This window comes from Pan troglodytes, chromosome 2 (genome assembly GCF_028858775.2).
Source record: "Pan troglodytes isolate AG18354 chromosome 2, NHGRI_mPanTro3-v2.0_pri, whole genome shotgun sequence".
Taxonomy (NCBI): domain Eukaryota; kingdom Metazoa; phylum Chordata; class Mammalia; order Primates; family Hominidae; genus Pan; species Pan troglodytes.
The window spans coordinates 14,946,728-14,969,695 of NC_086015.1; the positions used below are offsets into that span (position 1 = coordinate 14,946,728).

General features: G+C 52.4%; 1 protein-coding gene across 2 annotated transcripts in view; it reads left to right on the top strand.

Moving 5' to 3' along the window:
* The window catches only part of SLC6A11 (solute carrier family 6 member 11), a 124,842-nt gene extending 110,685 nt beyond the window's left edge, over positions 1–14,157 (top strand). The window contains exons 10-15 of one of the 2 annotated variants that reach the window (XM_054680373.2): positions 2,633–2,770; positions 6,581–6,683; positions 7,496–7,596; positions 8,459–8,629; positions 11,677–11,874; positions 13,375–14,157. In XM_054680373.2, coding sequence (XP_054536348.1) covers positions 2,633–2,770; positions 6,581–6,683; positions 7,496–7,596; positions 8,459–8,629; positions 11,677–11,829 — 666 coding nt within the window. In that variant the 3' untranslated portion in view covers positions 11,830–11,874; positions 13,375–14,157. Of the gene's footprint in view, positions 1–2,632; positions 2,771–6,580; positions 6,684–7,495; positions 7,597–8,458; positions 8,630–11,676 lie in introns of both variants that reach the window. The other variant, XM_001152123.8, reaches the window with a different exon arrangement.
* Positions 14,158–22,968: the final 8,811 nt, after the last annotated feature.

Genomic DNA, 22,968 nt, shown 5'->3' on the forward strand with positions numbered 1-22,968 from the left:
CTCCATCTCTGTCCTGGATGCCACCACCAGCTCTGCCCCGCCACTGCCTGCCTGTCTCTGTGCTCGGCCCTCCCTAGAGGCCCCTTGCCAACCTCCCCCTGCTTGGCAGCCTCCTTCCCTGGCGAAGGGGGTAGACCTGGAGCTGGTAACTCACCCATGCACTCGGTTTCCCTCTGTTGCCACACAGCGCGCAGGCGCTCGCTTCCCACACTGAGCACACTCCAGACTCCCATCCCAGGTCCCCGGCCTCTTTCCCAGACCATTCCCCCAACAGTCCCTGAAACCCACCCTTTGCCTGCTGGTCCTCACAGCTGTTTTCCCTAGGAGCCCTGGAGAACTTCCCCCAGCCACAGCCTCCCCGCCTCGGAGACTGGGTCTCTTGGCCAACCAGTGCTGTGCTGTGCAGGGAGTTCTGCAGGCAAAGCAGTCAGACCCCCAGGGAGACACACCCAGCCCAGCCTGTGGGAGTGCCGCCCTCGCCCATGACCTTCTGCCAGTTGAGTCACTTGGCACCCAAGCCCCACAGCCAGTATATCTGTCAAGCCAGCCAAGTCCAATTCAATTTCTTCCTCTGATCGGTTTCCCAGAAGCTGCTAAGCCAAATCACCGGGTGTTTCTGCTGATAATCTTCCCTTATTGTTGCTGTTGCGGGCAGAGGTCTCGGAGGGATTGGCAGCTTATGCGTGACAGGCCAGGCCTGCCTGGCAGAGGGAGGCAGGGGCTGGGGCCCCGGCTCGGCGAGTCCCTGGGCTGAGCTAAACCAGCACTTGGGCCTGGGGGCCCGAGGTCTGGCACAAAAAGTGGCGGCCACTCTGCCTACCCCCATGCGTGCTGCCCTTGCTGTGTGCCTTGGATACATTCTCAGTTCATTGTCACAATAACCACACGGGCTGGGGGCTCCTTTCATTGTCTGCATTTTATAGAAGAAGAAACTGAGGTTCAGAGATACTGAGTGACTTGCTCGGTCGTGCACCCGGGCCCGTCTGCCTCTTGGCCTACACACTGCAGTGTTTCGTCAGTTTCAATCCTGGATAAACAACCTCCTTTGCATCCCATCCTCTTCCCTAGGACCTGGAGAAAGGATAGACAGAGCCAGCCCTTGCTGCTGAGGCGGAGCAGCTGCGAGGCCATAGCCTGGGCTTGAGTCCCAGCCCCATGACTTGCCAGCTGTGTGCCTTGGGCTAGTCACCTCGCCTCTCTGTGCCTCATTCCCTTTGTCTGCACAAGGAGTATTGAAACACCTTTTCTGGGGAGGCAGAGGTGAATCAGAAAGGATTTGGAGCCGACAAATTGCTCCAGGGAAGGGGCGCTTCCCAACAAGGTGGCTGGCAAAAGAACCCTTAACTCCTCCTCCCTCCCTCAAGGCAGGGCAGTGGGGTGGGTAAAGCCCAGCTCTGGAGCAAGATCGCCTCGTTCAAATCCAGGCTTTGCCACTTATCGCCTGGGTGACCTTGGGTAAATTGCGTACTCCCTCCTCTGTGCTTCTGTGTCTTCATTTACAAAATGGGAATAATAATAGTACAGACCATGTAGAGACTACATAAGTTAATGTATGCCAACTGCCTAAAACAGCCTGGCACATCGCAGGTATGATGTGTTTGCTATTATTCGTGTTATTATTATTAATTTAGCAAACATTTCCTGAGCCTCTGCCTCCTCTGTGCCAGGGGCCCTGAGCTAGACACAGGAAATAAACAGATGACAATGATGTGGCCCCTTCCCTCCAGGATCCCACCTGCTTGTAAGGAGACAGATATAAGCAGGCAAGGGCCCCCAGGGTGAGGGGTGTGCTCAGGGCGCAGAGGAGAGGGATGGGCTGTCCTGAGTGGGGGACAAGAGTGATCAGGAAAAGGTTCATGCAGATCTGCCCCCAGTGCCATGAGAACCAGGTGAGGGGGCGGTCGGTATCTTAGGATATTCAGGCTGGCTGTTAATGGGTGGGTAGGAACTGGGCAGATACCTTGTACCTGGCCCTGTGCTTAGCACACGGGATACAGATGCTTAGTGGCTCAGACTCAGCCACTGATGCCTGCATCGTTTGGCTGGGGCCCAAAGACACCCAGCAGAGACAAAGAGCTGGAAGTTGGCTCACCTCTGATTGCCCTCCACCAGCAGAGGGGCCTCATCTGCCAGAAAGAAAGGGCAGGGAAGCGTCCCAACCCCGGAGACCACAGAGACAGACCAGAGCCTGCCATCAGCAGAGCACGTAACTCCCACTACAGGCACAGAAATCCCAGCCTTGCCTCAAGGGCAGGGGCTGGTCTCATTTAAGTTGTCGACCCCAGCACAGAGCCCAGCATGTAGGCATGTGACAGGCAGCATGCGGGAGAAGGAGGAGTACTAGATTTGGAGTCTGGAGACACCAGCTCAAGTCCTGACTGCCACGTCCTTGCTGAATAATCCTGGGCAGGTCACTCCCCACCTCTGAGCCTCAGCGTCGTCATCTGTTAAATGGGCATGACTGGAGCTCCGCTAGTGCTGGGATGACTGTTATCCTCAGGCCCCTCGTCTGCATCAATGGGTGTGGGAATGAAGGAAGCCCAGGGTTCAGGCCTGCTGCGCTTGCCCAGAGCCTGGGCCACCAGGAGCAGCCTTGTCCTTGAGTTTCACACCATCGTATCTCCCCATCCAGTTTGTGTGTGTGGAAAGCCTGGTGACCGCCGTCGTGGACATGCACCCCAAGGTCTTCCGGAGGGGTTACCGGCGGGAGCTGCTCATCCTAGCCTTGTCTGTTATCTCCTATTTTCTGGGCCTGGTGATGTTAACAGAGGTGAGTGGCATGGTTCGGGCTGCACGGGGTGAAGTGGGTGTGTGACATCAACTCCCAGCTCTAAAAGTGACCAGCTGTGTGACCCGGGTCAGGTCTAGTGCCCTCTGCCACTCGGTTTATGCTTCCTCCTAGCGGGTCATGGTGAGGATCTAATGGAAGTTCTCATCAAGCCCTCAGCACAGTGTCTTCATGTGCAAGTGCTCAGCTAAAGGCCGCGGCTGTTATTCACAGAGGGGAGTCACACTCACCAGGGGAACGCTGGGTTGATCTGTCATGGTGAGCACATGGACGCCTGGGCCATCCCTAAGAATAACTTCTGGGTGAAGCAACAACGTCAGCTACTGGCCCCTACAGCATTTACCTATGAGTGGTCTCACGTTCAAAGCAGGCTTTTCTGGGCATCTCTGAGAATAGGCTCCCATGATGATATTGGCACCTTTGGGCACCATGTGCGCCAGCCTGGGACTTCTATGTGTGCCCCTCTTCTCATTGTCCCTGCTGGGCTTGCAGGTTAGGAGAGGTTCTCCATGACCTCCAAATTAAGACCATCTGATAAAACCATATTTTTCTCCCCCACCTCCCATAGCCATCCTGTCAAATAAATACCTTCTTATGTATCTTGGGAAGGTAATATTAGGTATTTTTCTCCCCATATGCACAAAATTAATTAATTTAAAAACAAAAAAAAGAACTGTTGCCTAGAAACAAGAATAGGTTTTGTAAGAAACATGGAAAGAAATGAGGGAACTCAGAATCACTAAAAGCAGCTGATGTAATATTGAGGTCAGGCTAGAAAGCATTTGGGTTCATGCCACCTTGTTGCATCTACTCATCCCCCCACTTTCCAACTCATATGCTGCCTCCTCCTGGAAGCCTTCTTAGCTTGCCTTCCCTCATTCATGCCCCCAGCTCCTAGCACTTTGTTTGTAGCTCAGTTCAGTCTCTTCTTCCCCATTACCATGATCTATGGTCCACCTGTTCACCTGTCTCCCCCACTAGACCTCAGGGGCCGTGAGAACAGGAGCCAGCCCTCATTTGGCTTCATGCCCTCAGAGCCAATTCAGCACCTGGCACGGGGTGGGTGCTCAGTGCACAGTGGCTGGCATCATTACCTCGCCCAGTCATTGTCACATTAATGAGAGTGATAATCAGTGTTGGAGCAAATAAATGGTACGGCGCTTCCCAGTTTCCACCTCACTTCTCCCCACTCGGAGAAACCAGGCGCTGCAGTAAGCAGGGCCTCATTAAGCACTGATTAATTAGAGTCTCTCGTCACAGTCTTGTCACATACAAATTTGGGGGTTAGCCTGATGCGTTAAAGAGGCTAACGGACAGAATTCCAAGAGGAGCAGATGTTGGCACGGGCATCAGCTGCTTGGAGAAGGCAGGTGGTGGAGGGTGCTTCTTGAACCACCTGCCCCAGGTGCCCCCAGCTCACCGAGTCTCTGATACCCAACCTCTGACTGAGGCCTCACATCTGCCCAAGGGGTGTTTCATGGCCCCCAGAGGCCATCAGGGAGCCAGCGCCACAGTCACCCAAGACTGTTAATCAGCAGGCGCTTGGGCTTCACCTGCCAACCTTCCGCCTTCTTGGAGGACTATCTGTGATCAGTTGCAGTGGAGAAGTTCAAATTGCCAAATGGGCCGTGCCACCTTGGCCTTCATGGTAATTGCTGGAAGGAACTTTCCCTCCTTATACACATTTAAAGCTCAGCTCTAAGAAAAATAGGCCACAAACTTCTTGTCTTCCACCAAGGCAGTGTGATGAGTGGTTGAGAGTATGGGCTTTGCAGACAGATGACCTGGGTTCAATCCTCAGCCTTTGACTAGCTGGCTAGATGACCTGCAGAAGGTGTTGTCGCTGCTCTGTGCCTCAGTTTCCCCATGTGAACTAGGAGATAACACTAGTGCCTGCCTTGTAATTGTACCATGAAGGACCAACTGGATTAAGACACAGGAAGCGGTTTAACACAGCCTGCTGCTTGCTGAATGCCGCATTAAGGTTTCTCTGTTCCTTTGTAGAGTATGATGTTCATGAGAGGAGAGCCGCGGGAGGTGGGGGCGGGTCTTAGGTATTAACTCAGAAATACAAGCCCCGTACTCCGCAGAGAGGTGCCTCAGACCTGCTCCTGACCCCCACAGACCTGAATATTCACTGTAGTTGTCACAGATGGGAGAACCCAGGCCAGGCATGGCCCGCTGAGAGATCCATTTTGTTTCACCCTCACTGTGTTTTTTAAAAACACAAAGTTGCCAACAATTATAACAGAAAAATTTCCCATACAAATCTGCGTTTCTGGTGTCTTCCAGAAAATCTGCAGATCTGGCCTCAGAGCTGCATTCCCCAGCAACTGCCCTCCAGAGGTGTGTAGCTAGATCGGGCCCATACTCCCCAGTTAGCCATGGTCCCCACCACTCCCTGGTACCACACCCACCCCCCTTTTCTCATGCGTATCATCTGTCTGGCCTTGTGGGCATTGAGATGTTTCTCCCTGTCTAGATGAAGACATGAACGAGTCCCATGGTGTGTGGTCTGTGAGTGACAGGAGGAGGCCCAGGGCACCCTGGGAGCACAGAGGGGAAGCAGAACTCCAAGGAAGTCCCCATGGCAGACGCACAGGAGGCTCTCCAGGTTTCATTCCAGCCCCCTAATGCACTGTCCTGGTATTCAGGCTACCCCACCCCACCTGATCCTTCCTAGCTCTTTGACACTCTTATTTCCCCTGCGTTTGATTGCATCCCCTAAGGACCCTCATTGTATTGTAAAGATTTTCTTTAGAGACCCCCGCTCTCCCTATATCTGCAGCTGGTGTCCTCTCTCCTCCCCTCCCTCCTAGAAAACCTTCCCAGATTACCTTGGTCAGCTGAGCTCACACATTCTAGGACATCACTAAACTCAGTCATCACGGATTTGTATGCTACAGAGCTGGTCTGTGGTCATTTCTTCATCCCATGAAGATGGACCACATACCTCCTGCGTGCCAAGCCCTGGGCCAGAAACTGGGACCCAGCACTGGACAAAGCCAGTTGGACTCCCTCCCCTATGGAGATCACACTCCACAGGATTTAACTTACATTTATCACCCCCTACTGTGCCCAGCCCCACTCCCCTCTTTTTTTAATTGTGAGTCCACAAAACATGCTATGAAGGCCCAAAGAAAGAATGAGACCATCAGAAAGGGCTTCCTGAAAGAGGTGGCATTTGATCTGAGCTTTGAAGGAGCTTACCAGGTGAAAGGGAATAGCATGTGTAGAGGCACAGAGGTGAGGCTGTCCCTTGGTCTGTCCAGGAGGGACTGTGGGAAGGGAGATGAGGCCAATGAGGAGGGCAGCAGCCGTGACTAGCAGGCTGAAAGGAGCCAAAGGGTCACTTTAAACTACTACGTGTTTGGTTGGATTTGCACGTTTCAGAGGAAGGTTCCTCTGAAAGCTGGCGTGCAGACGGATTGGAGAGGGTGAGGCTGGAGGCAGGGAGGCCAGTCAGGAGGCTGTTATAGCCATCCAGGGAGAGGTGCTGAGTCTCCCCCATCTCGATTTTCTATGTAGTCTCTGGCCCTTGGGGTGCTGGAAAGTGAGGGGCTGAGACAAGACAAACCATCTGCGGTCCCAGCAGCCCCCAAAGGACAGGGAATTAGGGGGCTCCCAGATGGGAGGGTGCAATTTTCAAACTGGGAAGACTAGGGAGAAACAGATTCCTGGCAGTGGTAGCCACAGAGCAGAGAGAGGGACCTTCCTGAGGCCAGATGGCTGACCCTGCTCTCCCGTGTGTCCGTTCACCTCCCATCCGTGTGTCTGTTCCCCGACCTGCAGGGTGGCATGTACATCTTCCAGCTCTTTGACTCCTATGCCGCCAGTGGGATGTGCCTTCTCTTCGTGGCCATCTTTGAGTGCATCTGCATCGGCTGGGTGTATGGTGAGTAGCAGCCAAGCCCGTCCACACCCCAGCTGCCCACCAGGTGCCCAGGATCCTGGTGCTTGGACTCTGGTTGGCTCTGGTTCTCTGTGGCTTATCTTGGTCTATACTGGCCTCTTCTTACTCTTCAGGGATTCCTTGGCCTTTTCCCACTGTTGGTAGACCTTCTGCTTTCACACCATGCAGCACAGGAAGGGGTTCAGGGCTCAGGCACTATGATCTTGGGCCAGTTCTGCCCCTGAGGCTCAGTTTTCCCCTTTGTAAAATAACAGTAGTCATCAACATGTCTCCAAGTGGGAGGAAGTGTAGTCGAGCAGCAGCCTGCATGGTGCCTGGCCTTCCATAGACAACCACCTCAGGTCCTCCTGCTCCCCAAGCCCAACAAGTGGGTGAGGGTTGCTGGGCTCAGTGATGGTCACTCCTGCCATGAGTGTGGCTTGAGAATGGATGCCTCTGCAGGCCCCTGCTCTGTAGCAGCCCTGCCAGGCCCCTGCCTTCAAAATCCTCATCCCCACCCCTGATTGCCTTGCCTCCAAAGGGATCACCTTCCGCCTTTCTCCCAGAAATTCATCATTTCCTGGGCCTGAGGCCAGGAGAGCTCTCTCCAGTAGTGGGCCAGCATCCCTCCTGCTGCTCTTTATTCTGAAACCTCACACATGTAACATCTCGGTCATTATTTAAGCAGTACAAAGATTCCTGCAGCAGTTTTTCTGTCTCAGGCTGGAGAAAGCAAACACTCCTAGCCATTCCTCTGACTCATGTACAAAACTTCTCTGGGGTGTGTATGTTCCCCTCTGATTTATTCCGGACAGGAAGCAACCGGTTCTATGATAACATTGAAGACATGATTGGCTACCGGCCACCTTCGCTCATTAAGTGGTGCTGGAAGATCATGACCCCTGGGATCTGCGCGGTAAGGGCCCCACCAGGAGCCACCTCCAGCCATCTACCCACCCATCTATCCTCCAACCCACGTTTCCACTCCGTAGCCCCCAGCCTGGCCGAGGCTGGACCTGAGGAGGCTGATGTCCCCTGGTTCAGGCCACCTTACAAAGCTGCACCCATGGGCACAGGCTCTGGGCTTGGCCAAGGAGTGGCCTCATTGGGATCCCAGTGTTGCTGTGTGACTAGGAGCACAGCGCCTCCCTTCTCAGGACGTCAGGTTCTGCATACGCAAATCGGGCGCTGGATCCGCCTCAGAGGGCCGAGGACTATGTGGGGAACAAAGGCCTGTCCCCATCTTGTTGTTAACCAAGAAGGCAGCAGAGCCAAGGGTGACACTGGGGTTCATGCTCTGCCTGAGACCGGACCACAGCGGGGCCTTTGTGAGCAGACATTTAATTAAAAAACACCCTATCACTCCTTATCCGTTTCTTGGCACTGGAAGTAACTCAGCATCTTCACAGACTGTTGTAGTTCTGAGAAGCAACTTTGAAACCAGTCCCGAGGAGTAACTAGAAAAAATAAAAATTCCTAACTGGGCAGAGGCCGGGGAAGAGGCTCCTGGGGGTGGGGAGAGGTCCTCACAGCCCAGCGAGGTCCCAGAACCCAGGGTCACATTCCCTGAGCATCTGTTGCCTGTGGAATGGGGCTCCAGCCTGCTGTGCCTCAAGCTCACTGTGGTCCTGGCAGGGCCTCACTTTTCACGGCTGTGAAACAGGGCCAGCCTCCTCCCCTGCCAGCCTCTGGCTAGTCTGTTCCTGGGCCTCAGACCCCTCATGGCCTAGCAGGGCTGAGGGCCCATCCCCCAGGCACCTGCCCCCATCTCTCTGCAGGGGATCTTCATCTTCTTCTTGATCAAGTACAAGCCGCTCAAGTACAACAACATCTACACCTACCCAGCCTGGGGCTATGGCATTGGCTGGCTCATGGCCCTGTCCTCCATGCTCTGCATCCCGCTCTGGATCTGCATCACACTGTGGAAGACGGAGGGGACGCTGCCCGAGGTGAGACCGCCCCAGGAGGGCTGGTGCTGTGGGCAGGGTTCGCGCCTTGGGTCCCAGTTTCCTCATCTGTATGGTGCGCGATGACGGCCTGCGCCCACCTGCCTCAAGGGGACGCTGTGGCAAACTCCTCTCTGGCCAATGTTCAGTATCATGGTTGTGCCCAAGGTATCTCTGTGAAGTCTTTTGGCTGAGCCACTTTCTAGGAGTCCAGCCTCTGTCTTCCTGTCTGTAAAATGGGATAACCACAGTACCTAACTTATAGAGGCTGTGAGAACTCAGTGAGTTCATATAGGAAAAGCCCTGGGACCCAGACCTGGACCAGAGGGTAACAAGTGTTAGCGCTGACTGTTTTGTGAATCCCAATCATTCTGACGTGTCACTGTGCCAGGCTGTCTACCTGCTGTATCTCCTGCCATCCTCAGAGCAAACTGGGACGATAGGCATCATTTTCTGCAGTTAGCAGGTAGAGGAAACAGGTTCAGAGAAATCAGGTCACTTGCCTGAGGTCACACAGCCAACAGTTAGCAGATCACATGGTTAAAGACAATTTCATCAAAGTAGATTTTAGATATCCTAAAATTAACCCATTTCAGCCATACAGTTACACAATTTTTAGTAATGTTCCACATTGTGCAGTCATTGTCATGAATCTGCTTTAGGATACTTTCATCATCCTAATAAGAGTCCTCATGCCCATTCATTGTTAACCCCTGTTCCACCCCCAGACAACCACAGATCTGCTCTGTCTCTGTGGATTTGCCTACCCTGGATGTTTCCTGTCACTGGAGTCCTACAGTGTGTGGTCCTTTGTCAGCAACTGAATCGTTACTGAGCCCATCTTACTCCAGAGCGGCACTCCCTATTCACTCTCCTTCCCTACCGCTGGCAGCCCGATGGTTTGAGTGGGTTTCTGCTTATTTAGTAAACAGCACAGGGTGTTTGTTGTGTGCCAGACGCTGTTCTAAGCAGTTTACAAATACTAAGTCATTTAATCCGCATAGCAATCCTAGGGGGGTGGAGATTCTTTTTGTCTCCATGGATGAAGAAACTGAAGTACTGAGAAGTGAAGCAACTTGCCCAAGGGCACACAGCTTCTGAAGGATACAGCAGAGACTCCGGCTTGTGTGGTCCTGTCCCCTGAATTTCGCTGCCTCACCTTCCTCTGCTGAACCAGTTGCACTCCACTGTGTGGCCCTGTCTCTGCCTCAGGGCCACACCCCAGGGACTGCAGGAGTTGAACTTGGCCACCCAGGAGGCGATGGGGAGTGGGGGTATGCAGAGCCAGAATGCAAGCTCCAGCTCAGAGTCAGCTGCACCCAACCCACCTGCCTGCCCACCGAGGGGCCTGGGCTCCAGAAATAGTCATGCATCCAGCCAGAAGGGGCCAGCCACAAAGGAAAGTCTCTTTCTCAAGCCTGCTCATGCCCCAGAGCAAGTCAGGCTCCTTGGAGCCTGCAGGGAATGTAGGTCAAGGGCAGTTGGTTAATTCTGATCTCAGGCCAAACACATCCAGAGGGAAGCTGACCTGGGGCCTTAAAACCTTGACCACTGGAAGACCCCTGCCCAAACTTCCAGATGGCCTTTTGGTGTTCAGAAATGCCTGGTGTTGCCTGCTAAATCCTCCAGAGATCATCTCCGGCCTGGTGTGGGCGGGAAAGCAGGGGAGGGAGCCTTCTTTCCTAAGCCCCCTCCATCTCCCTGAGCTCACACGTCTGCCGACGTGGACAGCAGGGTTTATTAAAGAGGGACTTCTTTGGAGGTGTCGGACCCAGTTTCCAGGCCCTCCTTACCGAGAGTCCTTGTGCCAGGTAGTCCACAACCCGAGCCTCAGTTCCCACAAAGCTGCTGCTGGGGGACGGGAAGGATCTAGAGGGAAAAATGAGGACAGAGGTGCGTCAGTGATGCGCTCTGAGGATGCATCCTACTGAATGATAGAAAGTAACATGGTGGCCGCTCAACTAATCTGATCCTTTTACTAACCCCGGAAGGCAGGTACCATTATTATCCCCCTTTACAGATGAGGAAACTGAGGCACGGGGGGTTAAGCTTCTTGCCCTTGTTAAATGGTAGAGCCTGGACACAAACCCAGGCACCTGGCTTTGGAACGCGTGCTCTAGCCCCAGATCCGTGCCAGAGCCTGGCACAGTGCCTGGCACAGAGGAGGCACCTATTAATCGCACAGGTGAGTCTGCCTGTTAATCCTACCTGGACAGTGTGCCACAGCAGGCACAGCAGGATCTGAAAGAGAACATAGAACCTCGATCCTGAGAAACCAGCCACCCAAAAGACTTTGCAACCTTCCTCGGGAAATGGTTTATGCCCAGAAAGGGCCCCCCAGATCCTAGCCTGGAGTCTTCTCCCAGGAAACTTGGGGAGTGCAGATGAAGCTGAGGGATAGGGGCCTGAGGCAGGGCCACATCTGGCCTGAGGGGCAGGGCTGTGGGGCAGAAGTCTGCATCCATCAGAGCCAGCCAGCTGGTGCGGGCTGCTTTGCAAGGCAGCCTGAGGCTGTGAGCCTTGGGCTTTGTGATAATGCTTCTACCTTTGAGCACAGCTGGAGGAACACCCAACACACACTACACCTTCCCCCACATGATGGCACCCCTTCCAAGGGGAAGGCACCCAGGTATCCAGCAATTGTCCTGTAAACAGCCCTGATGCATTACCACCCAGCAATTCACACCCCAGCTTCTCAGTGTCCCTTGAGGGCAGGCAGCAGGCGGTGGACCCTGATGACAGCTCTGAGTCCCAGCCACCTTTCCTAGCCAGGTGCAAGGCTAAGCACTTTCCATAGCCTCTCCTTACTCTTGACCTAATGCCAGGAGTAGGGACCTCTACGGTCTCCATTTTTCATAGGAGGAAACTGAGACCCAGGGAGGTTGTTCATCATCCAGGACAGAGCTGTAAGAGGCCAAGCTGGGGCCCGGACCTTGGTCTGAGAATTCTCCAGCACCCAGGTGTCCGCCGCGTGCTTGGGAGAGGCCACGGCAGACCCTGGACCCTGGCAGCTAATCACTCAGATCTTCCCCTCCTCTCCAACCATCCAGAAACTCCAGAAGTTGACGACCCCCAGCACAGATCTGAAAATGCGGGGCAAGCTTGGGGTGAGCCCACGGATGGTGACAGTTAATGACTGTGATGCCAAACTCAAGAGTGACGGGACCATCGCAGCCATCACAGAGAAGGAGACGCACTTCTGAGCGGCCACCAGCCATCTGGGGCTCTTCTTCCTTTTTTCCCCCCGTGTATGTAAATGAATTCCTGAACCCCATACTTCACCTAATGGTAGGGGCTTGCTTGTTTTGCACAGGATTTATTAACAAGTTAATTTTAAGGTGGCCACTGTACACTGCTCTAAAGTCATATCCCCTCCCCGCCCCCAGTCATCATGGAAGTAACCACTACAAAGAGATAACACTGTACAGGGACTGCCAGATCTTCTGTCCTAGGGCAGTTTTAATCGATGTTTTCTAGGGATTAGGAAGAAGTGTATAATATTGTAAAACTTTTTTTACTGGGGTTGTGGGCCAGGTGGGGTGGGGAGTGATGGCTGTCCTCCTCTGTCGGCCTTTTAATGACCGTTCTGTGTCCCATGTATGTCTCTGACCATCCACAGCCACCCCTCCTCCATACCCCAGGGATAATTTTTCCTTCAAACCTTCCCTTTCCAAGGGACACTGGGTTTGCACACAGCAAGGCTACGTGGCAGAGAAGAAAAAGTCCAGCAGACTCAGGACTCCTGGGCTGCAGACCCCCCTCTGCCCTGATCCCATGAAGTGACCTTGGGCACTCCCTTTCCCTCCCTGGGCCTCAGTTTCCCCATCTCCCAAATGGGAGGAGGAGCCGGATTGGGTTATTTCTTAGGGATTCTCTTTGTGTGCCTTGCTGGCTTCCAGACCTGCCGTGGACCTTGGCTTCCTCTGAAGACTTGCAGGCAATAATCTCCGCCCTCCCAGTTGTACCTCCTCCCCACCTGCTTATTTAAAATCAAGTTTATTGTAGAAATGGTGTGGTGTTGATGTGTGTTTTCCCTAAAACTCTAATTTCATCTCATCTGTGGGCAGCCCTGCTCTCTGGACACCAGTGGGTCCTCAGCCCCCATGGCAGGGGCTCCTCTGTCTGGCCTGCCTTTTTTTCCTGGTCAGCTGCTCTTAGCCCCGGCTCTGCCTCTCCACCCTTGGCAGGGCTGGCTGGAGTTGCTGTGGGGACTGATTTTCTGGGTTGGGAAGCAGCCATCTATTCTTGCAGCCATCCCAGCCAGGGTCTATGTCTTAGGACCTTCCTCCGGCCTTCCATGAGAAGCAGCCACAGGGGGCCTGGTTTCCTCCTAAGGCCCTTCTCTGTCCCAGGCCACCTCTTCTCCCTCCTCCTGTCCCCTAACCTCCACCTACCACCATCCTCCCTCTCAGTTCTCTCCCATCCTTGCCCCTGGTTCAGGAGCCATTCTACCTGCCTCTGTGGCCAGGCGCAAGACTACAGGTGCAGTCACCTGTTCCCGGCCACCTTCCCTCCCTTCTTTGGCAGACAGAAGTCTCAGCTCTCACTAGAGGGAAGACCTGGGCATCCTGCTGGCTCCTCTCTCCGTGGGGCCTGGAGTCTGGTGCTGTTCCCCAGCCAGCCTGGCTGCAGACCTCTCTGGCTGATACCGCTCTTCTTCTTTAATTGGACTTCATATCAAGCCTCTGCCTTGGTTTCTGAGCTATATGAGAGTGGGGAAGGCACACTCTTTTTTCCTTTTTCCTTAGGTTCCCAATATTATTTGGTGGAAACGTGGGCTTTCTCCAAACCAAGGCTGGAGTTTCCTGTAAGGGTCCTCTGTTTTTGATTCACCCAAAAGTCTGCAAACCCCCAGCATCTCTGCTCTGGCCAGCCCTGATCTGAAGCCTGTGTCTACTAAGAGGGATGCCCAGTGCCCCACTGGGCAGGACGGGAAGCCTAGCCTGGGCCCCCTCTGTGCACACAGTTCAGGCCTGCCCAGCTTCTTATGGGCAAGCCACCATCCCACTCTCGTCTCCCTGAGCTGTCTGGTTCTGCGGACCCAGGAAGGGCCAGGCTGGGGCCCTGCTTGTGTTTATCCTTGGCTGCTGTCTTCCCAGCAGGCCCCAGGCAAGGAGGCTTCCCACTGCTGCTGCTACCGGTTCTCCACACCAACTCTCACGGATGCACAGATCCCTGTGGTCCGCCATCGCCGACACACACACATCGTAATGTGGCTAACACTTGACTCACTTAACACTACTCATGGGGCAGGGCGGAGGGTGGATTGTTGCTTTTTGTTTTTTGTAATTTCCTACTAGTATTTGGGTAACTTTGGGGGTGGGGAGGGAATGTGGGGGCAGGGGAACATGTCATTGTGATGACTTTTTTGATATTCATTAGAAACAATACATCCTTTCTGAGATATTTACAGTATTATTAAAAATGAAAAAGGTTGTACTGTTTTGCATAATGAACATTTTTATTGGGCATTCAAAGGGTACAAGATTGTCTGCTTACTCCTTTTTAAAAATTAAAGAAATGAACAATCAGTGTGGCTATTCCTAGCAAGGTGGTATTCGTTGGGTTTTTTGTCCTGGTTTTATTCCCTCCATGATATGCCTGCAAAACCATCTTGGGTCCCTGTGTGGAAGCTGCAGTCTCAACTCAGCACTACAAATTAGAAACAAAAGCAGTGGTGTTTTAGGAGCCCAGACTTCTTTATGTTCATGTATTTACCATTTGCCTAGTATGTGCTAGATGCTTTACAGAAGTTGTCTTTTTAATCCTTACAACAACTCTGTAAAGTAGGTACTTCTCCACTTTATTTATGTATTGCTTTATTTCTTTATTACTTCCCCTGTTTTACAGATAGCCATCTATTCTTGCAGCCACCCCAGCCAGGATCTATGTTTTAAGACCTTCCTCCAGCCTCCCATGAGAAGGAGCCACAGTGGGGCCTGGTTTTCTTCTAAGGCCCTTCTCTGTCCCCAGCCACCTCTTCTCCGTCCTCCTTACAGATAGGGGATTTTGCGGCACAGAAAAGTCAAGCAGTTTGCCCACAGTAACACAGCTAGTAAACATCAGGACCAGAAAGAGAACTCAGGTGTGTCTGACCCAAAAGCCCTGTCTCCTGACCACAATGCCTTATTGTTTCTCGTGCTGTGAGGCCTAAATAAAGCAACAGCCCCCTCACAGTGGTGAAAATAGCTGCCACAAAACTTATGCTTGTGTCCTAGTAGGCAGACACTCATGTTTGAGGCAGGCAAGGCAGAGCACAGAGAGATGAGGATTTGGAGTATGCAGCCCTGGGTTAGGCTCCAGGATCTGCCCTTGCCAGCCTCAGTTTTCTCATCTCTAAAATGGGGATAATAGCTCCTGTTTCAAATACAGGGTCTAACTCTGATGAGGTAATGCAGGCATCACGGGATCATGAAGATCCCGTGAGCTGTGTGTGTGAATGGTAAGGTTCTGAATTCACACTAGTTATTATCCTGAATAAATAATGCCTAAGCTCAAAAAGTGTTTGTAGTATTGCCTAGAACTTAGACTAAAGCCTCTAAATTTGTGTCTGAGATTTCTAAATGGCTACTCTAGACCACAGGCATGTTTTGTCCTGCCAGCTCATGACAGTAAGATCATCTTATGCAGTGTCTACTCATTCCTGTCTGGTCAACCTTTTTGCTTGAAATCCCTGATCTCAAGTCTACCTGACCCTGTCTTGGCCTTTGATCCTCTCTGAGGTGGTAATATCTGCTCATAGGAAAGCATCCCACAGACTTCTGGAATTCAGAAAGTCTCTGTGATCCACAGCCAGGGTCCCTGAGTAATTCCTACCCTCACAGAGCCACAGGGATTGCTGCAGTCACCTGTTCCCTGCCATCTTCCCTCCTCATGTCTGAAAGTGTCTTGCATTAAGCAGCTGTCATATGCAAGAGGAGGCTGGGTCACAGAAATATGAGTTTCACTCATTCCCAGGAAACTTCATTTGCAGACTCTTGAGCCTATAGAATTAATAGCATGAGGAATTAATTGATGCACTAGACCCCTCCAGGCTGCAGTGTGTGCTAGTGACCCCTGCTGGCCAAGTGGGACACTGCAGGCTGCCTCTACTAGACACTGCCAATAACCAGAGAAGGGGAAAGGAGCTTTGGAAGTGAAGTCAAGGCTACCTTAGGCCTAACAGCATTTCCCATGGGGGAGGGGATCAGGCACCAAAGAGCAGGCATATTCTGCTGAAAGTGGCCAACTTTGGAAAATTGAGTTCTTTCATGCATTCAGCAGCCCTTTACTGAGCAGCCACCATATTCTTTGTGTGGACTCAGGACTAACAGCCCCTTCCCTGGAGTGTTCCTACTCTTAGGAGGAGAGGTGTCCATACGCTTCTGGACAGGAGTAAGTTCACAGGGAGATGCTGTTCTGATTCTGACCTCCTGTTCCTAGCCGTCTTCCAGCCAGTTAGAGTTCTTCAGTGTGGCAGTGAGCAAGTCTGCCCACTCCTTGGGCCTCGGTTAGCTACTGGTAGAATGGCAAAGAAATGAGACTCAGAGAGGGAATGTGATTTGCCCAAGATTCCCCTAGAACTCTGTATTCCCATCTCATAATCAGTCCCCTGCACCATCTTAAGCCGTTAAAAAGCAAATGAGCTTGGGCCCCTCATTACCCATTAGGGAGAAAAGTCAGCCTTTGTTGCCAACTCTGGCCACTTCTCTCTTATTTTTAAATAATGCCCACTTTGTGAGGGATACTGGAAAGAGTAACACATGCAGCACTCTCTGAGCATCCAGCGTGGCTCAAGTGTCAGAGCCACTTCACAGGAAACCATATGGCAGGATGTGCCATGGACTGAGTGCTGGGGAAGTACTGCAGGCAGGAATAAGAACTGTTTATGGAGCACCTGCTGTGTTCCAGGGTCGTGCCTGCAATTACCTCATCAGAGCCTCACAACAAATCTAAGAGGTAAGTGTCATTAATCCCATTTTTCATAGGAGAAAACTAGAGTTCAGAACTGTAAATAATGTGCTCTAAGAGATACAAATTACACCTCCTGGCAAGTGGAGGAGCTGGGTTTGGATCCAGGTTTGCTGGATCTAAATAAGGCCCATGTATCCAGCCACTTAACCAAGGATGTGGGACTTGAGTTGCACCTTGGGGGATGGGAAGATTTAGGCAGAGAAGGACATTTGAGATGAGGGAACATCCCGAGTGATGACAGAGGCTTTGGGAGAGCAGGGAACCAGGGTACTCCCCATTCACTGCAGCTTCCACTTTCTGGGCTCAGGTGATCCTCCCACCTCAGCCTCCTGAGTAGCTGGGACAACAGGTGTGTGCCACCATGCCCAGTTTTTTGTTTTTTTTTTTTTTTGTAGAGACAGGGTTTCACCCCAGTCTACTTTCTATAACCCCTCATGTATCTTCACCAATCTCTCTGGCAGAGCAAGATCAGGTAACACCATGCTTATCATGGAATGGCATCTGATGCTGGTCCCTCCACAGGACAGGAGCTTGGATGAACAAGTGCCCAGCTTGCCCCAGAGTGGGGAGCCATGGGAAAAGGAATACATAGGCATTGAAGACCTACTCAGTGCTGGAGACCATACCAGACACTTTCCTATGCATTACCTTGCCCTCAACTGCCTTGTAAGTTGGCATGGTGTTCACATTCTACCAGGAATGAGGAAACAGGCTCAGAGAGGTAGATTCAGCTACCCAAGGTCACAGAGCTGGAAAGTGGTAGAGCTGGGGTAACAGCCCAGGTGTGTCTGGCGCCAAGGCCCATGCACTTTCCACCGACCACCTGTAGTAGTCAGGCTTCTCTAGAGAAACTTCTCTAAACATTGGATAAAAATATATAGAAAGAGACTTATTATAAAGCATTGGCTCATGCAATTATGGAGGCTGAGAAGTCCCATGATTTACTATCAGCAACATGGAGACCCGGGAAAGTCAACAGTGTAGTTCCAGTTCAAACCCAAAGGTTTGAGAGCCAAGAGCACTGACGTGCAATGGCAGGAGAAGATGGATGTCCCAGTTCAAGCAGAGAAAAATTTTCCCTTCACCTTTTTGTTGTACTTGGGTCCTCAAAGGATTGGATGACGCCTGTCTGCCTTGGTGAGGGCAGGTCTTGTTTACTAGGTCTACTGATTCAACTGCTAATTTCTTCCGGAAACACCCTCACAGAGACGCGAGGAACAATGTGTACCAGCTATCTGCACATTCCTTAGCTCAGTCAAGGTGACACATGAAATTGACCATCACAGCACTGTTGGGAGCCACTGAGTGTCACCACAGCCATCAGCATTGAGAGGTTAATCAAGGCCATAGGGAAGCTACGGATGGTGGTGGAGGCCATGTGGGGAAGTTCTGAGGGTCTTCAGGGGCCTTGGAATGCCTTTGGTGACACTAGGGACCTCTGGAAACCTTCACAGTTTCCCAGAAAACGATAGAAGGCCATGAGAGTTCATTGATAAAGACAAGGGGATGTTAAAGCCAGTGAGAGGCATTGGAATTACCTGGGAACCCCCAGAGACCTGAAAGAGATGTTGCAAGGGGAGAGGGCCTGGAGACCCAGTAGAATTATGTGGAGCCATTTGGGAGTTACGAGAGACTGGGAGTGACAGGAGTATATGAGAGTCATAACGGCTACTGAAAAAAAAAAAGGAGGCTCATTGGGGAGCATTAAGAGGTGCTGAGAGCCATCAAGAGTTATAAAAAATATCAGGGCTCTTGGTCATGACTGGGGGGTATTTTAGTCATCCAGAGTCCTAGGGAGTACTTGGGGTCACCTTGGGGGGCCCTGCCTGGAGGAGCAATATGCAGGATGTAGCCTTGAGGAAAGGGGAGGAGGGTAGCTCAGAAATGCTCTTACGGCGGGGCGCAGAGATGGGGGAGCTGGAGCCAACATGAATAAAGGGGCCGGATGCCCAACTGGCAGAGATGGAAAAGCCAGGCCAGAACTCCGCAGACCACGAGAGGCGGCCGACAGGTACATGATGGGACAAGGACTTTTTGACCTTGATCTTCCTAGGCTTGTACAGGCCTGAGTTTTCTTGAGATTCCCAACCTGGGTGTGCCAGATCCCCCATCTGGGTCTAGCCAACACTTGGCTTTTCTTATTCTCCTGGGAATTTTCTCTGCCATCCTTTTCAAAGCCAACCATTCCTGAAGTGAGGAGGCTCTTGTAGCCCAGGCTGAGCCAGGAACTCAGCCCCCCACCAGAGGCAAAGGATTTAGGGGAAACCTAACAGAGGAATCTGGGCCTGAGCTCTGGGAGCCCCTGGTCAGATGATGGAGAGAGGGGCAGAGGACCGTGTAGAGTGAAGGCAAGTGTTATTTATTGAGCACCTACCATGCACCTCGGATGAGGTGGGTGTTTTCCATAATCCTCAAACCAACCACTGGAACTGTGATTTGTTCTCATTTTACAGATGTGCACACAGGCTCGGAGAGCTAAATGGAGGAACTTGCCCAACATCACACAGGCTGTGCCGGAATTCAAAGCCAGGTGGATCAAACCCAGAATTCTTGGCTTTTTTCCTCTATACCAGGCAACTATTGGCTTGGCCCAGGTCTCTAGCAGGGAAGAATGAGCTCTGAGCCTTCCTGCCCTTATCCACTCTCCCCCACCCCCACCCCTCCATCCCAATCCTGAGCTCAGAGGGGCCTGTGGCTGGCGGATCCAGGCTCTGTTAGCAGCAAGTCAGCCACCAGGTGGCGCTGCTTCTAAACCCAAGCCCCCTCCCTGTGGTCCAGGCTCAGGCCAGTGAGGTCAGGACTAGAGCTGGAACCCCACAGTTGAGACTAGAGGATCCAGAGGTCTCACTCTGGGTGCCCAGATGGGGGACAGAAAGGCTGCCCTTGTCAAACGCGCACAATTCATCCTTCTTACCCTGCCCCATCCCTAGCTCACGTTTGCAGCACTACCCCAACAGCCAGAAGTGAGGGTTCTTAACTCTCTCACTCCTTTGCTGTGTGACCTTGGGCAAGTGACTTTGCCTCTCTGACTTCAACGTCCTCTTCTGTACAAGTGGAGAGAATAAGCCACTCAGGGGTGCCGAGAGGATGAGATGAGATGATGGTGTGTGCCAAGCGTCCGGCACACAGGGAGAACGTGGCTCTCCCAGTGAGCCTCCTTCCTCGGGGCCATGGTCAGAAGGGCCCCAGCCGGTGTCAGGAGACCTGCACCCTAACTCTGAATTCGCTGTGTCCCTTCAAAAAAGACATGCTGCCTCTCCAAGTCTCGGTTTCCTCATCTGTAAAGTGGCACTAATCACAGGAACTTTCTTTTTGGTTATTCTGAGGATGAAATGAGAACATGGCTATATGGCATTTGTTTTATAAAGCCCCACATGATCAGGAAAGGTGATTATTGAAAGCATTTCTGCAGCAGCTTTCAGGGGGTGGGATTGGGTGAATGTGTAAATAGTGGTGAGGTGGGAGAGGTGACCGGGCACATGGGACAGGCTGCGGGTTTTGCTCTGTGTACCTACAATGACACAGGCCCCTTGTGCCACACCCTACTTGGCATCTTCCCGGTCATGCCCCAAGCCCCTATCTTGCTCCATCTATCCTGGAGTCTTGCCCCAACCCGTTTAAACACAAAAATGTCTGAGTGCCTCCACGGAACAAAGACGAGAGGCAGAACATGGAAATGCCGATTGTGATTATCTCTGAATGATAAGGTTTGGGCTGATTTTTATTTTCTCCTTTTTCTTTTATTTTTTCTGTACCATCTAATTTTTTTTAACAAAGAACATCTATTGCTTTTATATTCCAAAAACCAGAATCAATAAAGCTATTTTTAAAAATCCTTTCCTTGCCATCAAGAGGTTGGTTATAAATGAAGGCTCCAGAGAAAGAAACAATGATTCTCCTGTGGCTGGAAGATGTGGCCAGAGGGAGATGGGAGGGGAGAGGAGGCGTCACCACGTAAGCTGCCTTCAGTCCTGTCTCCAGCCTCCCCTGGGAAGCCAAGGAAGAGGCAGATGCAGCAGGACCCCTCCTCCGGGCCACAGAGCTCCCCGTAACATTTATGGGCCAGCATTCCAGGGGCCTTGAGCTTGCCGCTTGTCTCTGGGAGCTCGTCATGGTTGTTGAAGGAAGAAGGGAGCAAACAAGCCAGGAAGCCATGCTTGGTTGAGGGCTGACTATGTTCTAAGTGCTGCCGCCTCTATTAACTCATCGGACCTCCCTCCCCACACTCCCCTGTTGAGGGAGCTGGGATTATCAGCCCAGTTTACAGATGAGAAAACTGAGATATGAACTTACATATCTGACTGCCTTCTGGATCTCTCCTCTTGAACATCCATTCAGCATCTCAAACCCAATTTTCCCAACTGAATTCACCTCCTCCAACCCTTACCCCTGCCCAGCCTATTCCTTCCTATCTCAGTAAGTGACACCGCTGTCCAACCACTTCCTTTATTCGGCAAATATTGATGGAGCATCATCTATGGCCCTGCCCTCGGGGAGCTCGCACTCTCGCCAGAGGAGACAAGAACACGGACATTTTGGAAAGTAAAATTCTGCAGTGTGGCAGAAGATGATAAATTATCTGGCTAAAAATAAGGTAGGGAAGAGGTATAGGAAGGGTCAGAATGGGGAGGTTGGAATTTTAAACAGGCTGGTCAGGGAAGGCCTCATGGGGAAGGTGAAGGAGGGCGGCGGTGGCTGTCCCAAGAGGAGCGTCCAGGCAGAGAGATCAGTGTGTGCAAAGGCCCTTGGGTGGGCGCTTATCTGCAGTGTTCCCAGGCAGCTAGGAGGCCAGGGTTGCTGATGCAAAGTGAGCAAAGGGCACTGGTGGAAGGGGAGGCCAGAGAAGTGGTGGGCAGATCACAGAGAGCCCCGAGGCCAGTGCAGATGTGCAATGAGGATGAGTGAGGGTTCTCAGCAGGAAAGGGACCTGCTCTGATTCCTGTTTTAATAAGGCCCCTCGGGCTGCTGGCAGGGGCTTGGGTGGAAGCATGGAGACCAGGGAGGAGGCTGTTGTCCTCCAGGAAAGAGATGATGGTGGCTGTACCAGAGAGAAGGGGATTCGGGATCTGATTCTGGGTATATTTTGAAGGTAAACCAGCAGGGTTTCCTGGTGGATTGACAGAGAGAGGAGTTGAGGATGACTGAGGTTTGGGGCCAACTTGTCAAGCGAGAAAACCTCCTCATTCCCCGCATTCAATCCACCGGTGAGTCTCATTGGCTCTTCCTCCTTTAAACCTCTCAAGTCCACTCACTCCCTCCACCCCAGCCACTGCTTTGACCTCCCATCATCCCCTGGACTGCTGTTACCTCCTCCTGGCCAGCTTTCCCTGCCTTCTCCGCCAAGGTGCCTTCCCCTCAACCCCTGTGGTGGGGCGGTTCATGCCTGTTAGCACTCATGGCAGACCTGAGCCAGAGCCCACCACTGTCAGGGAACTTCCCTTCTGCCTGAGAGTTACCACCCCAAAAGGAAATCAGGGGGCCAACAGATGGGGGATGATGCTGGCTCACCAAAAACCCACCATGTCCACCACCAGGGCCAGCTGCATGACAACCAGGCATCGTTCAGCAGGGAGAGGAAGGAGGCCCCAGGGTCGGCAAAGGCTGGGCCTTTGAAGAAGTTCATAGCTCAGCGTGGTCTCTGGCATCTCAAAGGTGTGGATCTGAATCATGGCTCTATCTCTTACACCATCTGGGTGACCTTGAGCAAGTCTCTTCACCTCTCTGAGCCTCCCTTTGCTCATCTGCAAATTGGAACCAATAATCTCTGTGCCTCAAGATTTTTGCAAGACCTCGGAGTTCCATTAGGGTGTTGGCTTACGTTAACCTAAAACAATGCCTCCCAGGGCCCGATGGGCCCCCATGAAAGGAATGGACACAGCTTTGGAGCCAGACAGACTGGATTCCCATCCCAGCTCAGCTGAGTGACCTTGGGCAAACCTCTTCCTCTCTGAGCCTCCATCTCCTCCCCTGCAAAACAGAGCCCCCGTCTCACAAAAGAAGCAGGTGTACATGCACCCAGCACACAGTAGGTACTCAGCCACCATGCTAGAGAGTTTGGACTTCACCCTGGAGGCAGCTGGACCCATTGCTCCCACGCCCCACTTCCTGGGCCAGGGCAGCTGCAGGCCTGATGGGGTGTTTTTATCTCCAAGCCGCAGCGGGCTCCGCAGAGCTCGGCAGAGTCCCTGGGCGCATGGACAAAGAGCTGTTGTTCCCTCGAATCTAAAATTGCCTCCCTCTGATTGCCGCTATACAAACCCAGGCGGCTGCTCGCTTCCCCCATCCAGTTGGGTCTATTTCAAGAACACGCTGATTAGCGCTGATTGCGCCTTGATTGTGGCGGGCGCCTTGCCCAGCCCCCTCCCCGTGTGCGGAGTACATGCTCCTGC